The sequence below is a fragment of the Myotis davidii genome, unplaced genomic scaffold (assembly GCF_000327345.1).
Source record: "Myotis davidii unplaced genomic scaffold, ASM32734v1 scaffold93, whole genome shotgun sequence".
NCBI lineage: Eukaryota > Metazoa > Chordata > Mammalia > Chiroptera > Vespertilionidae > Myotis > Myotis davidii.
This window is the reverse complement of record NW_006292095.1, coordinates 4900238-4926857: the sequence shown is the minus strand read 5'-3', so window position 1 is coordinate 4926857 and position 26620 is coordinate 4900238. Positions and strand designations below refer to the sequence as shown.

The window sequence follows — 26620 nt, the reverse complement described above, 5'->3', positions numbered from 1 at the left end:
TTATTATTAAAATTAAAAGAAAACCCTAATCTAACTTCTCCATTTAAAATTACCATTACAAAGAAAGGCATAGAAGTTAGCTAACTATTATTTTACACCAACCTCCAGATGAAAGATGCTGAGTAATATTCAAGGGTGGGCAAAGTAGGTTTACAGGTGTGAGTATGCGAAACGCAGAGTTTATTCTTGTATTATTATTTATTAATTATTGTATTATTTGTTGTATTATGTATATCTACTTTTGCCCACTCCTGTTTATGACACTGAAATATAACTGAACATTTTCTATGCACCATGGGGAGGGCGAGGGAGGAGGAATGTTCCTCTAAACCAGGAGTGGGGAACCTTTTTTCTGCCAACCATTTTGGTATTTAAAACACCATTCTTAGGCTATATAAAATTATCAACTTAAAAATTAGCCTGTTATACGTGGTCAAACATTTAATTAACTCACCCCTAATGCCTTGGCAAGGACAGACCAAATGATTTCTTGGGCCGTACATTCCTCACTCCTGCAAACCTTAAAACAATTCTAAAAAATATTTCTAGATATTTGTGTCCTTACGAATTAGCTTAATGATTTTAAACAAGCAATAACCAAGAACTAAGAAAAATCCTCTCAGAGGAGGGAAAAACTGTATGAGACAAGAAACAAAACAAAACAAGCTAAGTTTTCTAATAGCAAAAACAAACGATTAAAGTACTCCTTTTAATGTGTGGATTTATTACAATTAGGTCTCTTTTTAAAAAAGGAAACTGCTACAAATAATGAATAAAGAACACATATTATGTATTTCAGAAAAACTTTAAGCCTTCTCAAATCCCAACATTTGATCAATTTAGAATAAGATTTTGTAAAATTCTGGAAAGGAAAATAAAAGTTACTGTTTACTGGACAAAGTTCCAGTTAAAATACTTGGGAATTAAATAATCTTGCTTCAGTAGGCATTTAAATGTAGTAATACTTTAGAATAATTGCCATATTGATAAGATGCAAATACAGATCCTAGTATTAAAACATGGATTTTTCCTATTTCCATTACCTCAAGCTTTTAATCAAGGCATATAAGTTAAACTTTACAAAATGGCTAGATTTTCTACAAAACAAGATTCCTTGACAATGGGCCATTTTTCTACCTATCTTAAGTTGAAAATACCTGTTTTAAAGGTTTCCCAATTATTGAATGAAATAGAGCCAAAGAAAATATTGGTTAATCATACTGATGGTACTTGATTGATTCAAAATGTACTCCCAAGTACATCAACATGAGAGTTAGTAACTTGATATTTAAAATGTTGGCTCAGTTACACATGCACAAACAGAAACACAAACTAGTAAAAGTGAGTAAAAATAAGTAACACACACTCCTAGTAAAAGTGAGTAAAAGTAAAATTAAGTGCTTTACTCATTTTTACTAGAAACACAAACCAGTAAAAGTAAGAAACACACACTCCTGGTAAAATTAAGTAAAGTAAGTGCTTATATAGTAGAATAAAATACTAACAAAGCCATAGAGACTTTATGTTCTCATTGACACTCATCTGTTTAAAGGTCTCTAAAGCTAGCCACTCAATTGGGTAAGTCAGTATTTCCATCCTATCATTACTTTCTTAGGGATGGGGTTTATTCCTTTTATTTGAATCGTTTTAGTCACCTGTTACAATGTGGCACGAAATATGTCAGACCTACTTCTCCATGTACCAGCCAGGTTTCAAAGAAGGATACAACTGTGTAATTGCTCTAGTGAGGAAAGAAAACTCTGGCATACTGAAAGCAGTACACACAATGAACCCCGCTGGCTGCTACAGAAAGGATACCATTTATTTAAACTTTTACTGCCCACTTCCTCTAGTTATTATTTTAAAAATACACAAAAGTAAAGCAACTCAAGATCTATAATACTACCTAAATTCTATTTAAAAATATTTTATGATACTTTCACCAAATTAAAAGAACTGTCTCCTAAAGAAAAAAAAAAAGATAAATATTCTGTATCATATTCGACTAATGAAGTTCTATTTTATGTTTATCACGAACTCAAGCTCACTGACCCCCTGAGGGACACAATATTGTTTTTAGTTGATCAATCTCTTGACATACCTACGTTATCAACAGCCTGCATTTCTGGCTCTTAACTAACACCACCACATATGTTGCTTTGGCTGTATCCCATCAGGCCTTCCTCAATGCCAGACTAAAACATGATAAAATACGACATAAACGACTAAAAAATAAATGTGCTCATTTTGCCTTCCAAGTGAAATCTCAATAGGTTGCAAGCTCTGGATTAAAGAATATGACACGGGAAGGGCCTGCTTTGAATAGAAGAATTGTTTGCAGAAGGAAATAGATTAATCTTTTGATGCTCCAAGTAGAAATGCTAAGAACTTATGCATAATTCTAAGTTATTAAAAAATTCAGACTTTAGCTTAATTTATGGAAGAATTAATATTCTAACAATTTGAATGTCTAATGATATAAAAGGGACTAGCTACTGGAAATGTTCATCTGTCTTGGGGATATTATTGAAACTCTATTTTAATGCCAGTGAACTCAGAAAGAACTAAGAGAAAGGATTGACACTCACCTCTCGCACAAACGAAACAAAAGCCTACATTTACAGCAGAGGATGAATTACTGCTCCGTTTGGAATGATTACTACAGATGAGAATGTAGGAGGACACGAATATGCTTCCGGCAGCAACACAAGCATCTCCAGAGTGATAGGCTACTGGACATCTCAAACACCTCATCATGCGACCTGTTTAAAGACAAGTCAAAAAGGAATCTACATTTAGGTATCAGCTGGATATATAAAATGAAATTTTTGGAGTTGGGTTCTTTTGGGTTCCTGTGTGATGCTGAATATAGTAAGATAAAAATATTTTCTTCACTTGTTTGGCTCTGTCATTCCTATGCTATATGGCCCCTAAATGCAGCACCCTTCTAGAGCTCAAAGAAAAATTTGTCTGCTCCGATGCTGGGGAGATGGTGGTCTCCAATATTGCAGCTGTTTAAGGAATTTCCAAGGGTAATTTTGAACATATGGAATTTTCTTCTCATTGTCTGAATGAGAACCTAGTCTCTACTTATTATGCCATCTACTGTGGCTGAGCTCATGTACCTACAGACAAACAGAGGGAGAATGCCCGATGCTCCTTATAACAATATGCTTATTGTTTGCTACTGAACTTAAAAGTAGCTTTTTTACCTTAGCTCTGTTTTACCTTTACTTGCTTTGTGGATGTCTTTCTCCATAGAGCAGGCAGAACAGCAGTGCTGGGGACAGCGGAATCCTTTTGATTCAAAGACGGCAGTGGGGAATTTGCGGACACAGGCTTCATGATAAAATTTCCCACAAGCACCGACAGAGCAACGCTTCACATCTGTACCAGACACCTTACATGAAAAACATGGGTGCTTTCCTGGAAATTTGGTGAAGAACAGAGATTAAATAAAAGCTAATTAAAGCATATTCCTTTTAAATAGAAGCAGCTACTGAGATGAACATGGAAAATAAATGGTTAAATTAAAATATTTAATACATTTTGTTAGAATGATTGATTTGCTATTATAATTGACTAGAGGCCTGGTGCATGACATTCGTGCACTGGGGGTCAGTAGGAGTCCCCTCAGCCCGGCCTGTGCCCTCTCGCAGTCTGGGACCCCTCGGTGGATGTCTGCCTGCAGCAAAGGTGGGAGAGGCTCCTGCCACCACCCCTGCGTTCACCAGCCATGAGCCCGGCTTCTGGCTGAGCAGCACTTGCTCCGGTGGAGTGCACTGACCACCAGGGGGGAAGCTCCTGCATTGAGCGTCTGCCCCCTAGTGGTCAGTGTGCATCATAATGACCAGTCATTCTGCCTTTCAGTCTATTTGCACATTAGCCTTTTATTATATAGGAGGATTTGGAGATGTAGCAGTATAAATAATTTAGACCTCCACTTTTTACTCTACACTAAAATTATTTCCATAGAAAACCCAAACCAGAATTTTTCGACACCTGAGAGGTAAGAGTGTCAAGGTCTTTCCAACACAGAATAAGTAAAAGAAACTACCAAAGAAAAGGCAGATTCCATTAGATAATCACTTAAAATTTCCATATGTAAAACAGAGATAAGATGAAAACTCAAAATTACCCCCTCAAAACAAAAAAATGACAGCTAGACATCTTATTCAAACTGTACAAAATCAGGGACAAAAAAGAAAATATTAAAATTACCCACACAAAGACAAGTATCTTCAACGAAGCAACAATAACACTAATAGCTGACTGAAAGAAAAATAAAAGCCAGAAAATAACGAGATGCTATCTTTAAAGCTGAAAGAAAATTGTTACCAAGCTAGAATTCTATATCCACTAAAAAATTCTTCAAAAATGAAGTGAAATTAATATACATTGGGAAATATTAAAAACAAAAACAAAAATTGGCCCTTTGAAAAAGATTAATAAAACAGATATCCCTGCCTGGCCAGTGTGGCTCAAGGGTTGAGCATCGACCTGCGCACCAGGAGGTGGCTGGCCAGTTTGATTCCCAGTCAGAGTATATGCCCAGGTTCTGGGCTTTGATCCCCAATAGGAGGTGAGCAAGAGGCAATCAACTGATGCTGCTGTTTCACTCTCATTGATGTTTCTATTTCTCTCCCCCTCTCCTTCCTTCTCTAAAAACATATTTTTAAATATATTTTATTGATTTTTTTACAGAGAGGAAGGGAGAGAGAGAGAGTCAGAAACATCGATGAGAGAGAAACACTGACCAGCAGCCTCCTGCATGTGCCCGCAACCCAGGTACATGCCCTTGACCGGAATCGAACCTGGGACCTTTTAGTCCGCAGGCTGACGCTCTATCCACTGAGCCAAACCGGTTTCGGCTAATAAAAACATATTTTAAAAAAACTGATATCCCTGGTAACAATGACTAATTAAAAAAAACACACACACAAGAAAAAGTAGCAATACATGTAACTATCAGAAATAAATAATGATATATCACTACATATCCTACAAAGTTAAAAAGATAATACACGGTGATCATTACATTTTTGCCAATAAATTTTACAACTTAGATAAGTAAACAGATTCCTAGAAAAACAGAACTTACCAACAGTGGCACAAAAACAAATAGAAAATATTATTAGTTATATAAACTATTAAAGAAAGTGAAACTATAATTAAAAATCTTCCAACAAAAAAAAAACTTTAAGCCCAGATGGCTCTACTGGTCAATCTGCCAAATATTTAAAGGAAGAAATAATCCCAATTAGAATGGAAAAAAAGAAGGAATACGTAAAAGACAAACAGATGTGGAAAAATATATGCAACAAAGATGATAAAGGATTGTTTTGTTACACAACGTTCAAATATAGTGAAAATATATGCAATCTATATAAGCAAAGATAGCTAAACAAGACTTATAAAGAACTATCAATCAAAATAGAAACAAAATAGCCTAATAAACACGAGCAAAAGGAATGAACAATTTACAGAAAGCAGCCAATAAACATGAAAAATGCTCAACTTCACTAGTAATCAGATAAATGCTAATTAAAACCACAAGTTACATTTTACTGTAAAAATTCATCAATAGGAAAAAAACTTTCAAAGTCTGATAATATCAGTTGTTGATCAGGGTGTAGGGAGAAAAGGTACTCTTGCATAGTGCTCGTAGGAATTTAAATTGGAAGGAACTACTTTAGAAGGAAACAAGGCAGAATCTATTTTTCAAAAAAGTACATCCACTTTTTGTGGCCTAGAAATTATACTTCTTACTCTCTACATTAGAATAGACTTGTATATGTAAAAGGATGCTGACTAAAGCACTGTTTCTAACTGCAAACAACTGAAAGCAACTCAAACTTCCTCCAATAGGAGAATAGTTAAACTGTGACATAGGCATACTATAGAACAGCAATTGAATATATTTGCATTGACATAAAAAGAGCTCAAAAACAAATGGAAAAAATATCCTCAGGTGAAGATTAACAACAACAAAAAGGTGATAATGTGAAAAAGAAATTCATATTTATTTACAGATGTAATGACTCATGCATTGATATTTTAAAACAGCAATACAATTGCTTTTTTTGTAGCATAGTATAATTAACATGACTGCTTCATGGTGGTAAGGAAATTTCTAAAAGATGTTCCAAGAGACAGTATTTATTGGAAAAAAATCTGCATATAAGTGGACTCATGTAGTTCAAACCTGTGGTGTTCAAGGGTCAACTGTGATTGTTTTGTTTAAAAAACTTTTTAAAAATCCTCACCAGAGGATATTTTTTCCATTGCTTTCTAGGGTGAGTGAAAGGGAGGCAGGTGGAGGAGACACACATCAATTAGTTGCCTCCTGCACACACCCTTATTGGGCTGGGGAACTTGCAACCAAGGTACATGCCCTTGACAGGGAATCGAACCTGGTACCCTTTGGTCCGCAGGCTGATGCTCTAAACACTGAGGAAAACTGGCCAGGGCAGTAATTGTTGTTTTTTTTTAAATTGTAGTTAAAATATAAAACATAAGCCCGGCTGGTGTGACTCAATAGTTGCGTGTTGACCCAGGAATCAAAAGGTCGCAGGTTCGATTCCCAGTCAGAGCATGTGCCTGGGTTGTAGGCTTGATCCCCAGTAGGGGTATGTAGAGGAGGCAGCTGATAGATGATGTTTCTCTTTCATTGATGTTTCTATCTCTCTATCCCTCTTCCTTCCTCTCTCTCTAAAAATCAATTTAAAAACATATTAAAAAAATATAAAACATAAAATTTGCCATTTTTACTATTTTTAAGGATACAGTGACATTAAATCCATTTACATTATTTAGCAATCATCACCACTATACAGCTCCAGAATTTTTTCATCATCCCATACTGACTACCCACCACTCTTCTCTCCTTACTAACCCCTGGTAACAACTGTTCTACTTTCTGTCTCTATGAATTTGATTACTCTAGGTAACTCATGTACTAGTAAGTGGAACCATAAAATATTTGTCCTTATAAATGGCTTATTTCACTCGGCATAGTGTCTTCAAGGTTCATCCTTGTTGTAGCATATATCAGTATCTATTTCATTTCTTTTTAAAGCTGAATAACATTCCATTGTTTATTTATCCATTGTTTACTATTCTACATGTTATTTATCCATTCGTCCATTGATAGACATTTGAGTTGTTTCTACCTTTTAGTCATTGTGAATAGTGCTGCAACAAACATGGGTGTACCAATACCTGCTAAGAGACCCTGCTTTCAATTCTTTTGGGTATATACCCAGAAATGGAATTACTGGGTCACATGTATTCTATGTTTAATAGAGGAACTGCCATACTGTTTTCCACAGCACTTATGCCACTTTAAATTCCCACCAACAGTGTATAAGTGTTTCAATTTCTCCATATTCTGTTTTCTTGGTAATAGCCATTCTAATAGGCATGAAGTGGCATCTCATTGTGGTTTTGATCTGTATTTGCCTGATTACTAATGAATGATGTTGAACATCTTTTCATGGGCTTATTGGCCATATGTATAACTTCTTTGGAGAAAAATCTATTCAAGTTCTTTGCCTAATTTTGAATTGGGTTGTGTGCTTTTTGTTAAGTTATAGGAGTTCTTTATGTATGATTTTGGATATTAATTCTTTGTCAGATAGGTTATTTGCAAATATTTTCTCCAATTTTGCAGGTTGCTTTTTCACCCAGTTGATAGTGTCATTTGATGTACACTGTGTTGTTGTTTTTTGTAATAGAGACATCATTTTATTGATTTTTTAAAATTTTCTTTTAGAGAGAGGAAGAGAGAGGGGGAGAGAGAGAGAGAGAGAGAACCACTGATGTGAGAAACATCCATGGGCTACCTCCTGCACATACCCCAATCAGGAATGAAACCAGAAACCTGGGTATGTGTCCTGATCAGGTATTGAACCAGCAAACTTCTGTTGCGCAATATGACACTCAACCAACTGAGTCAATTTTTAATTTTGGTAAAGTCCAATTTGTTTATTTTTTCTCTTGTTGCCTGTGCCTTTGATGTCATATCAGGAAATCACTGCTTAAGCCAATGTCATAAACATTTCTTTTATGTTTCCTTCTAAGAGTTTTATAGTTTTAGCTCTTATGTTTGAACCTTGATACATTTTGAATTATTTTTTGCATATGGTTGTTAGTTAAGGTTCTAATTTCATTCTTTTGCATGTGGATATCCAGTTTTCCCAGCATCATTTGCTGTAAAGTCTGTCATTTCCCCATGAAATGGTCTTTGTACCCTTCTCAAAAAATCATTCCTGTATATGTGAATATTTATTTCTGGACTCCCATTGGGTATATGTCTATCTTTATGCCAGTATCACACTGTTTTAATTGATGTAGCTTTTAGTAAATTTTGAAATCAGGGCATATGAATCCTCCAACTTTGTTCCATTTAATTGTTTTTAAAGCAAATTTCCTTCTTAAATTTCTTAATAGATGTGTACCAATTTAGTTTATATCTAACCATGGCAGAATTCAGCTGGATTCGAGTTAGGAGAGAAGCCTCAAAAGAGTGTTTTAATACTGAGCTATTTGGTCCTTCCTATCAGTAGTTGGAATCAGAGATTGCAAACTTAAGTGTTTAAAGGGACTGGACAGGTTATATAAATGGCTGGAGTGACAGGGTTTCAGAAAAAGGGAATGACAGAGAATGTGAGGAACCAGGAGTACATGCCTGATCCATGTTCACACATTCAAAACATATTTTGAAGGACAAATAAAACAATGTGCAGATAATCTGACCCCAAGCCTGCCAGTTGGCCAATTGGTCTACATGTGATGAATAAAATATCTTACGTAGGAAAAAGTATGTTATATGTTCAAAACAGCTTTAATAGCTTAATTTTTGCATGTGCATGTTTGTGAGAGAGCAAGAGCGAGAGCGAGAAAGCACATGTGTGTTAAAATATATGATACATGATCTCCATCGTACTTAATCAAGGTGGTAGAAGGCAATGGTAAACAGCAAGGATCCTGGGGTCAAGCTGCCTCCTGGGCATAACTGCCAGTTTCATCAACTTCTGTTTTCATGACTTTGGACGAGGTACTAAACTAAACCCTCTAATCCTTAGTTTCACCCTCTGCAAAATGAAAATAATAACAGTATCTATCTTATTATGTTATGAGGGTAAAATGAGATCTATATAATAAAAGCCTAAGCAACCTTTACGGCGGAATGACCAGAACAACCAGTTGCTATGATGTGCACTGACCACCGGGGGGGGAGGGGGCGGCGGCAGACGCTCAACGCAGGAACTGCCCCCTGGTGGTCTGTGTGCTCCCACAGGGGGAGTGCCACTCAAGCCCCCTCTCGCAATCCAGGACCCCTTGGGGGATGTAGGAGAGCCAGTTTTGGCCCGATCCCGCTCAAAACTGCAACTGCCCCCTGGTGGTCTGTGTGCTCCCACAGGGGGAGTGCCACTCAGCCAGAAGCCAGGCTCACGCTGGCGAGTGCAGCGGTGGGGGCGGGGGCCTCTCCAGCCTCCGCTGCAGCGCTAAGGAATAGTGAGCCGAGCAGTAAGGAGCAGCGAACAAGCAGACGACGGTAAGGAGCAAGGAGTCCCGGACTGCAAGAAGGCACAGGCTGGGCTGAGGGATGAGAGACATCCCCCGCCCCCGGCAGTGCACAAATTTCAGGCACTGGGCCTCTGGTAATAGGATATAATGCTTAGTATTAACAGCACCTGGCATTTACTCAGTGTTCAGAAAAAATTACCATTCTAACAATTTTAGCATGCACTGATTCAAATAAAGAAGGATAAAATCAAATAAAGAAGGATAAAACTATTTATGAGAATCCAAAGAAAAAGGGAAAAGGAGTAAGAAAATAAAGTGTCACGGGTAAGATGAGCATATCATAAATATTTGATAACCAGTTGGCTCATAGTTTCTCACAGCAAAAAATAAAACAAAAAACCGTACATAGTTCCTGGATGCACTGCCATGCTATGTTCAGTTGACTCTTCACTTGCCTTGTTACAGATTAAACAACTCTACTTCCAGCTTTCCATGACTTTAAATAGAATCATGGCTACACAGGGAAGAAATACAAACTTGTCTATTTCTTTCTCTATAAATTATTTTGATAGACGGTAGTCTGTATTGGGGTGGGGTGGTGAGAACTAAATGGTGAATCCAAAACCTGCATTTTTTATTTTTTTAAATTATTCTTAATATTTTTAACTGATTTCAGAGAGGAAGGTAGAAACATCAATGAGAGAGAATCATTGATCAGCTGCCTCCTGTATGCCCTCTACCAGGGATCAAATCTGCAAACCTGGGAATGTGCCCTGACCAGGAATCCAACTGTGTGTGACCTCCAGGTTCATGAGCCAATCTTCAACCACTGAGCCACACCAACCGGGCCAAAACCCACAAGTTTTAAAAACAATTTCTAGTAGCTCCATCTTTCCACTAAAAGTACTGTCACCATGGTTACGCTTTGCAATCGACACTTACTCTAGCCTATTAAAGTCAAGGGACTTTAAACCAATTTATTTAGCATAAAAACCTTAAACCCATTTGAAAAAAAACTTACTCTATATACTTTGTATAGCTCTTTAGATAAAATACAAGTACATCTGGATGAATTGATAGATTTTTATGATTAAGGCACAGCTAGGAGGAAATTTGGTAATAATATTGCTAACTACTCTTTCGATTTTATGAAGCCTAAATAGCAAATGATCTTCATTTGTTGAAATACTTATGGGAGAAGAGCTACATAACAGCGGTAAGAAAATTAGATATCATGGGAGGTGCTGGCATTGCACATTCCTCCTTATCCATCTTTTCATATCTACCAAAACAAGAAAGCTCACCGGTTTTACATTCCATGCAGATGAACTTCCCATCGGGGAGTGATGTCACCCCCAGGCACTCCAGGTGAAAGTATTTGTAGCACTCTCCCTCACAAGGAATCAGAGAGTCACCAGAGCTTTCACAGATCTGCAACAAAGCAAAGAGCAGTGGGTCTCAAACTTTAGCAGGCATCAGAATTCACCTGGAGGGTCTATTACAACACAGAGCACAGGGTTCTTCTCCTAGTTTCTGATTCAGTAGGTGTGGGGGTGGGGGAAAAGAATATGCATTTACAAGTATCCAGACAATGCTGATGCTGCTGGCCCTTGGCCCTCACTGTGAGAACCACTGAATTAGATAACTACTTCCAGACCCAATATGGTATAGTTTAAAATTCAAACTTAATCTTTTACGATTCTGTTTTTGGAATCTGGATACTTAAAGTTTTTTTCACAGGGCAAAGCAGTATTTTTCAGAAAGGGTAAATATACATTAAAAACTTAATACCAATTTAATTTTAAGAAAATGGTTTTGAAATCAGTCATTTGCCATTTACTTCCATTTCATAACACAATCTCACAATGGAGATTTATATCTGCATATGAATAGTACATATTCCAACTCAGAAAGTGAAGAGCCCAAAATGGCTTTTAGATCTTGCTTTAAACCAGTATCCTAATTTAGAAAGATACTACCCTCTCCAATAGGTGGTAAATTTATTTATTATTGGCAGAGTATGATAGTAATTCTTTCAAGCTATAGGACAGGCCACTTGCCTACCTGACACACAGTGTCCTTCTTACTCGTTCCAAAGCCTCTTCTTGACAAACTTGAGTCCACGGACTGCACATCAGAAATGTCTGCATCTGCAGTAGCTGAAGGGCTATCTACTTGCTTTCCAAAGCCTACCTACATGGAAAACATAGCACATTTTTAAGAAAAACAAAAACAAAAACTTCCTCAGTTAGGTGCTATAAAGATCCTAGTAAGAGTTGCTCAAATAAACCTGGACACGACCTCTTTCCTTTCTTTCTAAAACATGTCTGGTGTTTTGACAGAAACTTTAGTTAAAAAAAAAAAGCTATGCTTCTGTTATGTAAGAAACTAGCAAAATTAAGATGTGCATCATTACAAAATAACCCAAATGACTTCTTCACTGTGAATATTTTAAAATCCCCATGCTCCCAAAGAAGTTGGGCAAAGCAATTATGTATGTTACTTGGTTTTGCAAAGCAAAAAAGTGCACTGTGCTCCGACCCTTGAACATATTTACCTGCAGGTCACTCAGGCCTCTAGAATCAGAGTCAGATGTGTCTCTGTATGCTGAACTAGTCATTTCTACATCAGTTGAGGCGCGACTCCTTTTCTTTAGAGGTTTACAGGAATCTGAAATCTCGCTGGCACCTTAATACAATACACCGAAATTAATCCTAAAATAGTGCTTAAAGTTTGTTAACTTTTTTTGTGGGAGAATATTTTCTTTCCCCAAACTCATCTGTAGTGTGAAGAAAGCACAGCTCCCTTTGTAACACAGAAGTCACGAGTCAAAACTTCATAAGCTTCTGACTTTTCCTCACAGTGATTTCTTTACAACCGCTCTATTAAAACATTTAATGCAGTGCCCCTGTTCTAAAGCTATTTTCAGTCAACAGAGCCCAAATTCCAACCTAAAAACCAATTCTACCAAAACTACAGGATAGCTGATTTGTTTGGAACCATCCAAAGAACCATTCAATTTGGAGGGGGAAGACATAAAACCCAACACACTATGTAGCTTACAGATATGGTCGCAGAGACATCTCCAAATTGTTTTTATTAGGGATGTGACAAATCTCTGATTTGTATTCGATTCGTACACGGATAGTGCCATTTTCCCCCAATTTTGCAATTTAGTTGAGTATTGCCCCCCGCCACCAATAAATTCTGGATGTTCATAATTGTTCATCTGAGACTTCCTTGGTGAAGTGTCATTTATTGTGACCATTAACAAGTGCTGCAGCACATCTACACATGTCATGCCATGTAGGAGGCACACTGCTGAGGGCTGTAAACAGACAATCAATGTTCAAGTGCAGCCAAATCACGAAGAGCTGGATGAGAGGCCTCTATGTGGAATTTGTGCGGGAAGAAATAAATATGGAAAAAAAAGGCAGAGAATAGTGCGGAATTTTTTTTTAAAACTGTGTGTAATACAAATCCAGCCAAAACAATAGTGCAAAAAGTTACAAAGCAACAATCTCTTGGGCTAATGCAGTATAGGCTATACAGAAACAGCCACGATGAAATGTGCAGATCAGGCACGGTGAATACCAAGGAACCAAGGAGACGGTTAATATTTCAACCCACAGTTTGTGTTTTGGATATTTCCCCCAAATTTTCCATACAACAAACAGACATCTAGATCAGCCCAGCAAGCTATGGTGGAAGTGTGCAGTCCAGAAGAGACCATGGAGAAACAAGTCTCCCAGGGCCATGAAGATCCGCAACAGGCTGAGTGAGAGTAGCACTTGGTACATAGCCATGTTCTGTGGTGGAGGATGTGGGTCTCTTTAGACTGCTCAGATTACTGGAACCTCGTTATCACATCCCAGTCTACAAGTTTTTCACTGAATGTTTCCTTACATCTATAAATGAGGGTGCCTGCCCATGTTAACGCTGATTAAAAAACACAAGTACACAAATCTATCTCCTTCATTGCTGGTGTATGGACCCAGAACACCACCATAAAATATTTCCTTGGCCTAAAAGATCACTGGATTAACAAGGAGTTTTAACAGAGGAACAGGAGTGCTGTACTGAGGCTTTCGAAGGGAAACACAGGTACCGCCATTTCCGATGAGTTTCTGAAAATGCTAGAAAAATGACAGACTGCCAAAGACAGCTGCCATACTTATGTTCTCCATGATAACAGCACTAACATTAAAAAAAAAAAGCTTTTAATTATTGTAATGTACACAGTTTGGGTTGTTTGGCAAAACCCTGCAGACGCGCATTAATGATGCTTTATTTAAAAACAAAAAACAAAAACAGTCCATGTTGAAATTGATCAGTGTAAGTTAAACGGTGGTTTTTAGGCTGGACCCATGATTTAAGCTGTACCTATCCAGCTCAGACCAAAAAAAAAAATCATTTGAATGTTAAAGCAATTGTTCAGAGTCTTGAAGAAGAAACCAGTCAGGAAAATGCCAATAATGATGATTGGCAAAATCAAAATTGGAAACAAAGAAACTGTTTATCAAGCCGCCGACAAAGAAATCTTGCATGGAGACTACAAGTCTGGAGTTTCTGGGATGAAATTGTACAGGAATCTCAGTCCACAGTTTCCTCAATCGCTGCGGAGACGGAGCTGTCACTGAATCTGACAGAGCCCTGCACTCCCCGGTCCGCCGACCCTGTGGAATGGTGGAAACACAACGCAATCAGGCCTCCTAATCTCGCAGCGATCGCGATGTCTTTTCTTGGAGCTCCGCCAAGCAGTGTTCCCTCCGAGAGGCTGTTCAGTTCTGCTGAGGATCTCCACGGAGACCATCGCTGCAGACTTCTCCCCGAGAATGCAGAGAGGCTGGTGTTTTTTATTTTTTAATAATGCAATTTGCCCAGAGTAAACTACAGGTATTAAATACAGTCTGAATGATCTCACCAAAAACGCACGAATCATGCTATGGAGTTTGTACTGTAGTCAAATTGCACACAGAAAATACAGATATAAGTTTAAGGTTTCTTAAACTTTGTGCATATCTCAAATAGATTTGCATTAAGGTCATCTAATAATGGCCATAAATATGCTATGAATCATTTTAATTTACAAAAAAGATTTTACAGCACTGTAAAAATAAATGTGGCAAGATAATTTTTCAATCAGGTTGTCTCGTCTGATTTGTCATAGTCCATGTTTGACAAACATTAATAGGTACTATTCGGTATTCAGTCGAATACCAAAAAAAGTGGATTCGTCACATCCCTAGTTTATAAACCAGTGAAACCCCAGAACCTTATGGAGAAAAGTTGGAAACAGTATCAAGTCTAAGTGGTGTTCTCCAATTTACATAAAACAAATAAGACTTTTCACATGGAGGTACAGAATAGTATCAACTCTAAAAGTCACACACACACACACACACACACACACACACACACACACACACCGGGGAATACTTCCATTTCACACAAATTATTGACTGAAGAGCAACAACAATGATTTACAGAGACAAACAAAAATACATGAAGTACAAATAATTGTTTAAAACTGGTTTTAATCAAGGAAATGAAAATCAACATTATAAAACTCACCTTTCTGTAATCCAGTCTTCACTGTAGTCTGAGGAACTGTTTCAACCTGTTTGGACAGAAAAATCAGCATTAACGAGGAATTTTTTTCACTTTTAATTAACAGAGGGAAAAAATAATACTTCCATCAATCTAAGTAATGATGAGTGGTTAATGTATCTGAAATCCGAACTCAGTCCCATCTGCTGGGTAAAAGTCTCTGTCTCAAAGCCAGGGAGGGTTTAAATCCTAACTGCCTGTGCTGAATACCAAGTGTCAACACACAACCACATGCTCTCTAGCATAGACTTTCCCACCATTCCCTTGGTAGATTAAGAGAACAAGAATACTTTCCTCAGTGTCTGGGAGGCAGGAGAGGGGTTGTTTCTGCAACCAGCCCGATGTTGCTATAAACCCCTCCCGCCCCAAAGACGTTAGGATAAATTTTTACTTACTATGATACTCAGGTTAATGTAACTCACGCCACTTTAAGACCCTTCCGCGCCTGCACTCACAGCTAAGTTGCTGGGAATCAGGACCCTCTCTGTAGAGGGTGCTACAGGGCTCCATACAGCTGGAAGCTCAATACTTTTGCTGCTAGTACAAACTTAATAAGTTTGTGATATTGCAAAAGCACTTTCTTGAGTGTCTTATGAACAGTGTCTTGATCCTACATTAGGAGAGCGAGATCAGAAGTTATTCTGCCAATGTATATGTAAAACACGTGGAAATTTGAGGATTGAACCATTAGAATTAAAGAAAGGATGCTGTTTGGAGGAGTTCCTGTTTAAGCTATGAATTGAATTTTATGTTTCTTAAAGATGTGGTGAAATATGCATGTTGAAACACATTTTGTAAATATTTAAGGATTGTTCTAAGCTTTTAAAAAATATTTTTATTTTTTTTACAACAGGTAAAAAAAACATACAACAGAAGCGCTTTTATAAGATACAATTAGTAATACAAATATAAAATCTTCTAAACAATCACTGGTATTGTTCTACTACTAACTGTAACACAGTGGCATTAACAATTTGTCCCATTTTGTACTTGTTCTGCTTATTAATTTTAAACTGACTGGTCACAGACTGAATTTGGAAACGAGCAAAATCACAATTTCATTTTGGTAATGAATACTGTAGGTTTGCAAGAGCTTAAAAAGATTTTTTGGAATATGATTTCTTAAGTACAAAAGTTAATTATGATAAATGAATGACAAATTAGTAATTATTGAAAATTTTAGTTAACTATTTCTGGGAAAATTGTTTTACATGCTTGATGATACCATAGAGCACCCACAAAGTCACCTTTTAAGTTTCGAAGTTTAAAATTATGAAGAAAATAAACAGGAAATTTCACACTCTTCCATATCAAGTGGTTTTAAAAATATAAAGATCATTGGAACTAATATCATTCAGAATTGTCTGTTTAATAGCAGCTATCTGGGCTGTAAAAATGGATATTTTTTCAGTTTAATAAATTAAGAAAAATTCTGATTGTAAGTTTAATTAAAGGGATTATGGTTTCTAAAAATTTCTTTGAAAAGGTAATTTGATATGAATATCACTACATTGATTACACTGGTTTAAACCCCTTCAAAATGTTCCTCCTCTTCCCTCACCCCACTTGAAACATGTTTATCTGATAACCCAGTAACAGGTGAGTGCAATTCCATTGGGAAAATAACATTCCAAAAAATCTGTGATACCAACAGAAAAACCAGATCAACTATGATCATCTGTTTCTTAAATATAATTCTTGTACTTAAATTAATTTGATTTGTTTAAAAAATAAAAACAATACATACCAGCAGCTTAAAACAAAAATAAAAAATATATATATTTTAAAAGGGAACTCACTGATGGTTCCAAATAAAAATCATGAAAACATGAAATCATTTTGCTTATAACAGAAATTTCATAATAAGTGTGAGGACTTCTTTAAGTCTTGCACCACTGGTTTCCCATCTCCCGAAGCCTGACTGCGTTCTGTGAAAATGCCTGAAGCAGAATCACAGGGATGGCTGGGTTAAAGGAAGGCCGTGGAACTCACTGGGACAGAAGCATTCGATAGTCCAGAAAGGAAACCCAGGGTGGGGAAAGTTTTTCTTTAAGGTACCAATATTAAGCCACAACTTTACAAATACAATGCTTTAACTCTCTACATGTAGGAAGCCAACCTGCTCCTTTTTGATCTTCTTCTTTGGCACAACCTCAGTGGATTTCTCTGATTCGGAACGAGTTCTAATTGATCTTCTCTGTTGCTTCTTTTCTGAGCCTAAAATATAATTTAAACAAATAAATAAAGACTCATTTAAGTATGGCCTGACATTTATGTAAGTTCTGACCAAATTCCCTGCTTTTCTAAGTTGCAGAGACATAGTTTAGTCTTCTTGAAAGCAGATGAACACATTTACGTATCTATAATTGAAGAGATGAAGGGATTGAGATGGATGACAGCGACTTTATTCTCAGTTGACATTAGGAAATACTGATTCAAAATTCAATCAGTACTACATATTTTGCATTTTAACAAATGAATTAATTCAATATGTAAGTGCTTAACAGTGCTTAGTGCACTTAATACAAGTATTGTTATTGTTATATTATTAACAACAAAAGGGGAAAAGGTAGGAAATGCACAAAAAATGCTGGCCAAAACCAAATTATTAACGTGACTATCAAGGGACTTGTTATAACAGAAATACTTAATCATTGAAAACTAGTTGAAACAAATTTTCAAGTGCTTTCATGTTAAATGGTAAAACAAGAAGCTACTGAGATTTTTAAACAGTAACATTCTTTAAAAGTAAACAGAAGATGACTCACATGGACCCCATTTTGGAAAGGATAAAACTTAGATTGAAGACCACAACTTGAAAGACTACTATGTCAGGAATGATTTCATTCTGTGACCCTGAGAAGGAATGGTACCTTCAGTGCAGCTGTTCTCCGTCTTTTCAGTGCTTGGACCACCTAAATGGTCCTTCCTAGATAATAATCATCTTTCACTTACCAAAGGAGAAAGCTGCTAAGACTTCCTATAAAATCAGGCAGAAGCTGCTTCAGTAAAGCCTTCATATCACCTGCATATTATTTTGTTTCATTGTTCTTGCCTATGTGTAAATAGATTCATTGGTTTCACTGTTCTTGCCTATGTGTAAATAGATTCCCTCACCTTAGTTCAAGGCCAAAACAAAGAAGGATCCCACTACCTTTGTTTTGGGGAAGGAGTAGGTAGTTTGATAATGACATATTGTTTCTGAGCTGTAGTTAATCATTTCTAGCAGAGAAGTCACAAATGAAGTTGCTAACCCCTTCCTTTACTCTTACTGATGAAAATGTTTATCAAAACAACAGATATTCTGCCCTCATAGACACCTGAGTATAGTAGAAATCCATACTTTAGTATACTTATCGATGTTTGAGTACCTACTAGGGAAGAAGAAAATGAAAACAGAACTGCTTAAAACAAACAAAAATCTCTACTTGTTTTGAGGATGACAACATAACTGTTCCATAAAGTACAGATATTAGAGGTATTGTCTTATAGAAGATAAGGCAACACGACGTCTTAAAATTCTGAAAGCTACGCATAGAACAAATAAATTCCACTACTTTTAAAACCACTAAAAAGTATGTTTACATTCTAAGATAAAGGAGGTAACCATCTTTGGATTTGGAAAATAGCTTAGAAACCTAGTATAAATGCAAATACAATTCTACAAACCATAGAAATGCAGCTGTGCCACATACTCTATGTATCCCCTAAATTTACTAGGAAAAGGCTTAGGAATTCTCCCTAGGTAGTTAACACCAGTTGAGATGATGATATAACTTGTTTCTGGAGGAAAAGAAAATCTTTTTTCTGACTTTCAACTACAGGCATACCTCAGAGATATTGTGGGTTCAGTTCCAGACCATCGCAACAAAGTGAGTCGTAATCTTTTGGCTGGTGGAGGGTCTTGCCTTCAATTTGGAAGAAATGCAACATATGTGAAGTGCAAAAAAAGAAATGAAGCACAATAAAACGAGGTATGCCTGTACTGAAGTTATTTTTATAAGAAGCAAAATGGTCATTTAAAACAACAAAATACACTTATCAACACAGCGGTAACCAAATTTAAGCCAAGGTCAAAGCTTTAGTACACTCATCCTGCTCTGAATGGTTCAGCTCAGTGGATAGTGTCAATCCTTGGACTGAAGGGTCCCGGGTTTGATTCCACTCAACGGCATGTACCTTGGTTGCAGACTTGATCCCAGTCAGGGTGCGGTGCAAGAGGCAGGCAATGGATTTGTCTCTCTCACATCAATATTTCTCTCTCTCTTTCCCCCTCCCTTCCACTCTCTCAAAAAATTAATGGAAAAATATACTCCAGTGAGGATTACAAAAAAAACCCAAAAAACAACGCTCATCCCTATATTAAGGTCCCAACATTAATTTACAGCCTAATTATATGTGCTTGTCTAAGGAGGAAACTGGGCTTTTACCAGATATAAAGAATGATAAAATTCCACGTTACCATTCTCTTATAAGAAAGTAAAGAGAAAAAGTCCATTGCAGAACTTAAAACTTACAATGAAAAGACTACATGAAAATAAAATGTTCTGTAGCTGAGAAGGAAAAAAATCAACTCAATTAAAAATACAAGTATAGACTGGCCAGTGTTGCTCAGTGGTTGAGCATTGGCCCGCAAACCAAAGGTTCTCAGGTTCAATTCCCAGTCAAGGGCACATACATACCTGTGTTGCAGGTTCGATCTCCGGCCCCGGTTGGGGTAATTGCAGGAGGCAACCAATCGATGTGTCTCTCTCACTTTAATGTTTATCTCTGTCTCTCTCCCTCCCAATCTAAAATCAATGGAAAAATATCCTCAGATGAGATTTTAAAAAAACTAAAAAAGTCCTGGCCAGTTTGGGTCAATGGTGAGAGAACTGGCCCGAGGATTAAAGGGTCTTGGGTTAGATTCCTGGTCAAGGGCGCGTATCTCGGTTGTAGGCTCAATCCCTGGTGAGAGTGGGAGACAACCAATGCATGTGACCCTCTCACATCAATGTTTCTCCCCGCCCCCCACTCTAAAAATCACTGAGAAAAATATCCTTGAGTGAGGATTTAAAAAATAATAATAACAAAATAAAAAATAAAAAAGTATAATTTAAGACCAGTCTAATATTATATGAAGAATTTACTTTCTCCCTAGTTAGGAGAATATAGATGTTTAAATAAAGATCCTTTTAGTCTATGTATCATATTTAAATTCAGATAAATCACCAACAGTTTAATGTAAAGAAAGACAATAAAACTGATTATGGAGAGCTGAGGCCAAAAGAGTATTTTAATGTTCAAAGAAAGAAACAAATATTTTCAATTATGGCTAATTAATGTAAAATCTAAGTCCATTTATTCATTCCTTCAACATAATTTCATTTTTTTACACAGTATTTTGAAATATGTAGTAGGCAGTTAGGCATGAGCAGAGCAAGGATGATAGACCAGGTACGGTAGGTCACCAGGTTGGAAAGCCCCAGGTACCTAGCAATGGGCAAAAGTGGGAAAAACAATTATTGTAGAGGAGGACCTTGCTCCCAGAGTAACCTCTCCTCTCCCAACAAGCGTATCACTGGTATGAGGTTTAGGCCTCCTGACCTTCATATCACCTGTCGTGGAGTTCGGACCCCCCAACCCTCATCTTTCCTCCCCTGGCACGTTGCTAGTCATGGGGTAGACTCCTTTAGAGGAGGAACAAAGGGGCCAGAGGTTAGCCTCACATGACTCCCATACAAGCCCTTGCACAACCACTCCCTTAAGCACATTAAGCCCTCAGGACAATGAGGTTCTAACCTGCATCAAATGTTCTTGGAGGCAGAGCCTCAGGGTCTGCTGACAACAGACTCAGAGCTTTGGTTAAACTAGAGATGACATTTAGGCCTCAGTTGTGCTTCAGCTCCAGGCCCAGAAAACCACCAAAACCAGACTAACCTACGCCATATCTGACATCATGAAGAGATGCAACAACTAATGACCCCGGGCCCTTGCACTGAAAATCAGTGGAGACTGACCCGGAAAGGACACACCTGGAAAGCTGATGAATAGTCTATTGAGATACTCCCCTAAGATCCCCACCTTTAGAGAGCAGATAAAACACCCCCTAGCACCCAGCACCAGCCAGCACCTTTCCCCAGTCTCCTTCCCCCAGGCACCTGCTCTCCACATTTCTTTTTGCTAAGTTCCAAGGGCCCTTCTTTTGCCTCTGTAACTCATTTCCTGAGCTCTCGAAGCCGCAGCTGACTCACCTTTGCTATCTCTGGCTTTCTAAATGAAGTATCTCTTATAATTTGAGCTTCTTGGCTCTGAATTCTTTCTTTGCCAAACTGAAGTATTGGGATTTACTGAACGCGAGGTCTGGTAACATTCTGGTTCCGTTTTGTCCCTAAGACTTCCCCTAACCCCTAAAAATGAAGGTCCCATGGAACTCTTTCTCCAGGAAGCATGGTCTGGGCCGTTCCCTTCCCCTTCTTTTCCCCCACAGGCATGTGTCACCTAACTTCTAAGGGACCCCATGAGACTTGTATCTAGGAGAGCAATGGGCAGCAGCAGCTCAGGCTAAACCTCTGAGCCTGTCCCCAAGGCCCCCTTTTCTCTGACTAGGCTCTCTTATTGCTTCTTCTATGCCCTTCCTTGTTTCACTGCACTAAATATATTTTTGCTGCATTCAAATTCTTGCTTGCTTTTCTACACTGTCTCTTGATTGAAATCTTTCCTTCAAGAAGACAAGAACTGAAGTCTTGTCATCTTGCTGGTAACACCATTATTTAAATTCCTGTAGGAAAAATAACTGTTACTATAAGCTCTCTAGCCCCTAAACCAGTGATGGCGAACCTTTTGAGCTCGGCGTGTCAGCATTTTGAAAAACCCTAACTTAACTCTGGTGCCGTGTCACATATAGAAATTTTTTTATATTTGCAACCATAGTAAAACAAAAATGTATATTTTTGATATTTATTTTATATATTTAAATGCCATTTAACAAGAAAAATCAACCAAAAAAATGAGTTTGCGTGTCACCTCTGACACGCGTGTCATAGGTTCGCCATCACTGCCCTAAACCATTCTTTCCTATTGAAATAATTGCTTTTATAGTTTGATTTTTTTAAAAATAAAATTAGATTTTGATCACTTAAAGTTTCTTAGGAACATAGCTACCATGTTATAGTAGAGCAGAACTATGACCTCAAAATGGATCAATATACTCTTCATTCATACCCACCTGCAGAACCAGATGTTGCTTCAGGAGATGATACATTCTGAGTTGCCTTTTCATTTCTCTGGTTTGGTGTAGAAATTATAAGTCTGTCTTGTCCCCTGACACTTATTTCCGTTTTGTTACCAATTCCCTTCAAAATAAGGCAAATAAAAAATAGGTATCTGGGACATATGTAATACTTTCAACAATAAAGATTTTGAAATATAGCTTAAGATTATAATTTGCTTAAATTTTATATGGCTTTGATTGCAGCTAATTATCTGAGTCATTATCAGAACAATTTTATTAAAAGTCTTCAGGGTGTATTCCAAAATGTACAATGAGATAATGTAGAAAAAAAACCTATATGTCTAAGTCCAGATGATGAATATCACTAAAAAATATATGTGTATCACATAATTTTCTGTAAAAAACAAAGTATTTTCTGGTCTGAACAGTCTCTCCCTTCACTCATGTCACAGTAAGAGAACTCTAGGCATCTTCATTTGGTAAAGTACTCTACTACACAGCTGAAACTTTCAACACACCTTGAAAGACAAGAACTATCCATAGATACAGAAACATGCTATTCATAGTGACCAAAATGTGCACCCAATAAGCAATTTGGAACAGACAGGTTCAGGTATTTTTAACACATTGAAAAAAAAGGAGTGATTTATAAATATGTATATATGTATTTTTATAAGCTTTCATTTATAAAAGGTCAGTTTTATCTTAAATTTCATTTACACAGCACTCTTTGGAGAGGGTTACAAAAATTTGATCTGTGCATCTAAAAGCAGATAAAAAAACTAGCTCCACTAATGGAGTCGATCTACATTCAAAACAGATATAGAGTGCGCATTTGCCATTCAAAGCTATGAACAGGCCCTAACTGGTTTGGCTCAGTGGATAGAGCGTCGACCTGCGGACTGAAGGGTCCCAGGTTCGATTCCGGTCAAGGGCATGTACCTTGGTTGCGGGCACATCCCCAGTAGGGGGTGTGCAGGAGGCAAGTGATCAATGTTCCTCTCTCATGATGTTTCTAACTCTCTATCCCTCTCCCTTCCTCTTTGTAAAGAATCAATAAAATATATTTAACAAACAAAAACCAAAGCTATCAGCAGAACCACGTGGGAACTGAGCTGTAACTTAAGTTTTTCCAAGCAGTTTAGCCTTAATGAACTCATTTGCACCTAAAGGCAGAAACAGGCAGGACCTTACACTTTTCTGTGGGAAAAAATATCAATAATAAAGCATACCTATATTTAATTATTTTAATGTTCATATGATGTTAGGAAATAGAGATTTTTTAAGAATATACATCCATGAGGTGCCCCTAACTCGAATTCACAAGCCCACGATTGTGGTACTGATGGGAGGTAGTGAAGAGGTCTATGGAATAAGTATTATAAATCTTATGAAAGAATTTTAAGGTATTAAAACTAAAGTATACGTACACTAAATGGAGGCCTGGAGCTGGCTGATAGAGACATTCAGTTCCAAGAAGCTATTTTCACCCCATACCCAAGCTATCACCACAGTTAAAGAACTAACGTAAGTTCTGGTATTTATCTAAAATACATCAGCTATCCCAAGCCAACATAAGCTTAACAAAATTGCTGGTGCAGCCAAACAGATTGCTTGCACCCAGCACCAGCCAGCACCTTTCTCTACCCTCTCCTTCCCCCAGGCACTTGCTCTCCACATTTCTTTTTGCTAAGTTCCAAGGGCCCTTCTTTTGCCTCTGTAACTCATTTCCTGAGCCCTTGAAGCCCACCTGACTCACCTTTTCTATCTCTGTGACTTTCCAAATGAAGTTTCTCTTATAATTTGAGTTTCTTAGCTCTGAATTCTTTCTTTGCTGAACTTAAGTATTGAGATGTGCTGAACTGATTGATTAGTGGGTACAATTATTACAAAGGTTAATTCAGATAACTGACAAAATGATTTAATAAGAAGCACACTTTTCAACTAAGAAAATTTAACTATACAAACTTAGAAACAGGCAAATTGCCCAGTTTTTTTCCATGACTTTAGGGAGCTAGGCTAAATTTTGGCTGCACAGCTAAAGATTAATCAAGTTCAGATGGGGATAATACAAAAGATGGGGGAGGAGAACACAGTCTTTTTGCCTGTGTCTTTTTTGCCCCATGTGCAAGGGCAAACTGGCTGTACATTTCAAATGCAGTGGATATTTAAATTATGACCTGGTGTTGTGTCTTTTTTAAATGCCAAGGTTAACTACTTATTAAATACCATTTCCGGGGGTGGGGGACATACAACGATATGAAAAAAGGAGGTACCTTTGTTGAATAAACAAACTGATCGATAAATTTCCCATCTCCTGTAGCATTCTGAAGAGCAAATACTTGTTCAATTTTCACAACTGGAGACATGTTGCACTTCTGCAAATCCAAGCTCCCTTTGTGCATTGTAATAGAAGCTGGTAACGATTTCCTGGCTGCTGCTGTTTTCCAGGCTATTTTAACAGGAGGTGGTTCTTCCTCTTCCACACTCGTGTGCCGCCTCTGGCTATGTCTCCGAATCTCAGTACTTGATAGTGAGGAGGCCACCTCACCTGTATTGGTCTGTTCTGGCTGAGTATTCAGCACTGATCTTGGTCTCCGGGGTTTTTTAACTTCCGCTTTGGAGGCAACATTCTTTTTCGCTTGGGATAAAGACTCCTCAGGCTGTTTATCAATATAGATAAAAGTATACTGTTCTATTCTTTCCTCTCGGGTCATTTTCAATGCTTTCTCTGCATGGGCAATGCCAATATCCCATTGAGCACGTTCTCTCTGTGGTCGGGGTTTCCGAATCTTTAAAGAGAGATATAGGCATTATCAGACACACTTCAAGCGAAAAAGTGCACTTAAACCACAAGGTATTTCCCATGTGAGCCTGTCATCTTTCTAGGTATACATAAATATCTTCAGGTTCTTCAGTCAAATCAATGAAATGTTCTTATGTTATAACTTCGATAAATTGGTATTACTATTGGATGACATGCAGGTCTACTCCCTTTTATAAATCCCCCTTTGGTGACCACTCTTCATGAAAAGTTAATAGTAATTCCCCAGTGTGGCTCATGGTTAAGCATCGACCTATGAACCAAGAGGTTACGATTAGATTCCTGGTCAGGGCACATGCTCAGGTTGCAGGCTCAATCCCCAGTAGGGGACATGCAGGAGGCAGCCACCAATGATTCCCTCTCATCATTGATGTTTCCATCTCTCCCTCTCCCTTACTCTCTGAAATCAATTATATATATATATTTATTTATTTTTTAAAAAGAATGCTACCCCTACAGCTTCAGGGTGCTACAGAGATCACAAAAAAGCTAATGGGCACTTGAAGCGAGCATTTGAAGCTGTGCTGCTAGTTTGTAACAATGCACACAGGGGCAGAATGGGGAGAGAAAGGAGAGAGCCCTGAGGAACAAATGTAAGTTGACAAGACATAGTAAAGCAGAAATGTATGAGAGAAAAAGTAAACCTGAATCAGAATTTTCATAGGTATCTATGTCCAGGGTTGATTAAAAAAAAACAACTTTGGATTGGCAAGACAGGTAAGAAAACTCTAAATAGCCATGTGAAATGACTAAAGCAATTAAAAATTATCCAGGGGGTTAATTTCTGACCAAGATAGCCAGAAATTAGCTAAAAAACCATGAGATGTTATAGTGTATGTCAAACACTGATGTATAAATCTGTAAAATGTTAAGTGGGATAAAATTAATCAAAATCCTGATCAATTTTAGTTTTTAAAGTGTAAAAATATGACAAATCAATGAATCACAAGAGACCCACACTAAAATTAATTAGTTGAGTTTAAAAATCTCAACCAGCCCACCCAGTATGGCTCAGCAGTTGAGCATCAACCCAGGAACCAAGAGATCACTGGTTCGATTCCTGGTCAGGGCACATGCCCAGGCTGCAAGCTTGATCCTTGGTGGGGGGCATGCAGGAGGCAGTCGACTGATGATGTTTCTCTATGATTGCTGTTTCTATCTTGCTCCCCCTCTCTCTAAAACCAATAAACACATATTTTAAAAATGTACAAGTTGTATGAGGCTGGAAAGGCTTATTAATATCAGAGGTGACAGAGTTAAGATTTAAAACAGTGAGATCATGAAACCAACATGATAACATTTAACAGGGAGAAATGTAAAGTCTTTCATTAGATTAATTTTAAAAAGCCAGTGGTACAAGTAACACACTGGAAATTTTGGTTTGATTATAATGGATAATTGATATAAAAGCACTTGGGGACTCTCATGAATTCACAACTGGA

The 26620-nt window shown here is 37.5% G+C and overlaps 1 protein-coding gene across 9 annotated transcripts in view; it reads right to left on the bottom strand.

Annotated features, from left to right (window-relative positions):
- Positions 1–26620, bottom strand: part of WHSC1L1 (Wolf-Hirschhorn syndrome candidate 1-like 1) — a 141784-nt gene that overhangs the window by 23159 nt on the left and 92005 nt on the right. For 7 of the 9 annotated variants that reach the window (XM_015565224.1, XM_015565220.1, XM_006765570.2 and 4 more), the window contains 9 exons: positions 24631–25146; positions 22349–22475; positions 17261–17358; positions 15106–15151; positions 12089–12219; positions 11596–11724; positions 10836–10962; positions 3229–3426; positions 2589–2762 (listed from right to left, as the gene is read on the bottom strand). In XM_015565224.1, coding sequence (XP_015420710.1) covers positions 2589–2762; positions 3229–3426; positions 10836–10962; positions 11596–11724; positions 12089–12219; positions 15106–15151; positions 17261–17358; positions 22349–22475; positions 24631–25146 — 1546 coding nt within the window. Of the gene's footprint in view, positions 1–2588; positions 2763–3228; positions 3427–10835; positions 10963–11595; positions 11725–12088; positions 12220–12610; positions 14208–15105; positions 15152–17260; positions 17359–22348; positions 22476–24630; positions 25147–26620 lie in introns of those variants that run through there. The other 2 variants (XM_015565226.1, XM_006765574.2) reach the window with 2 other exon arrangements.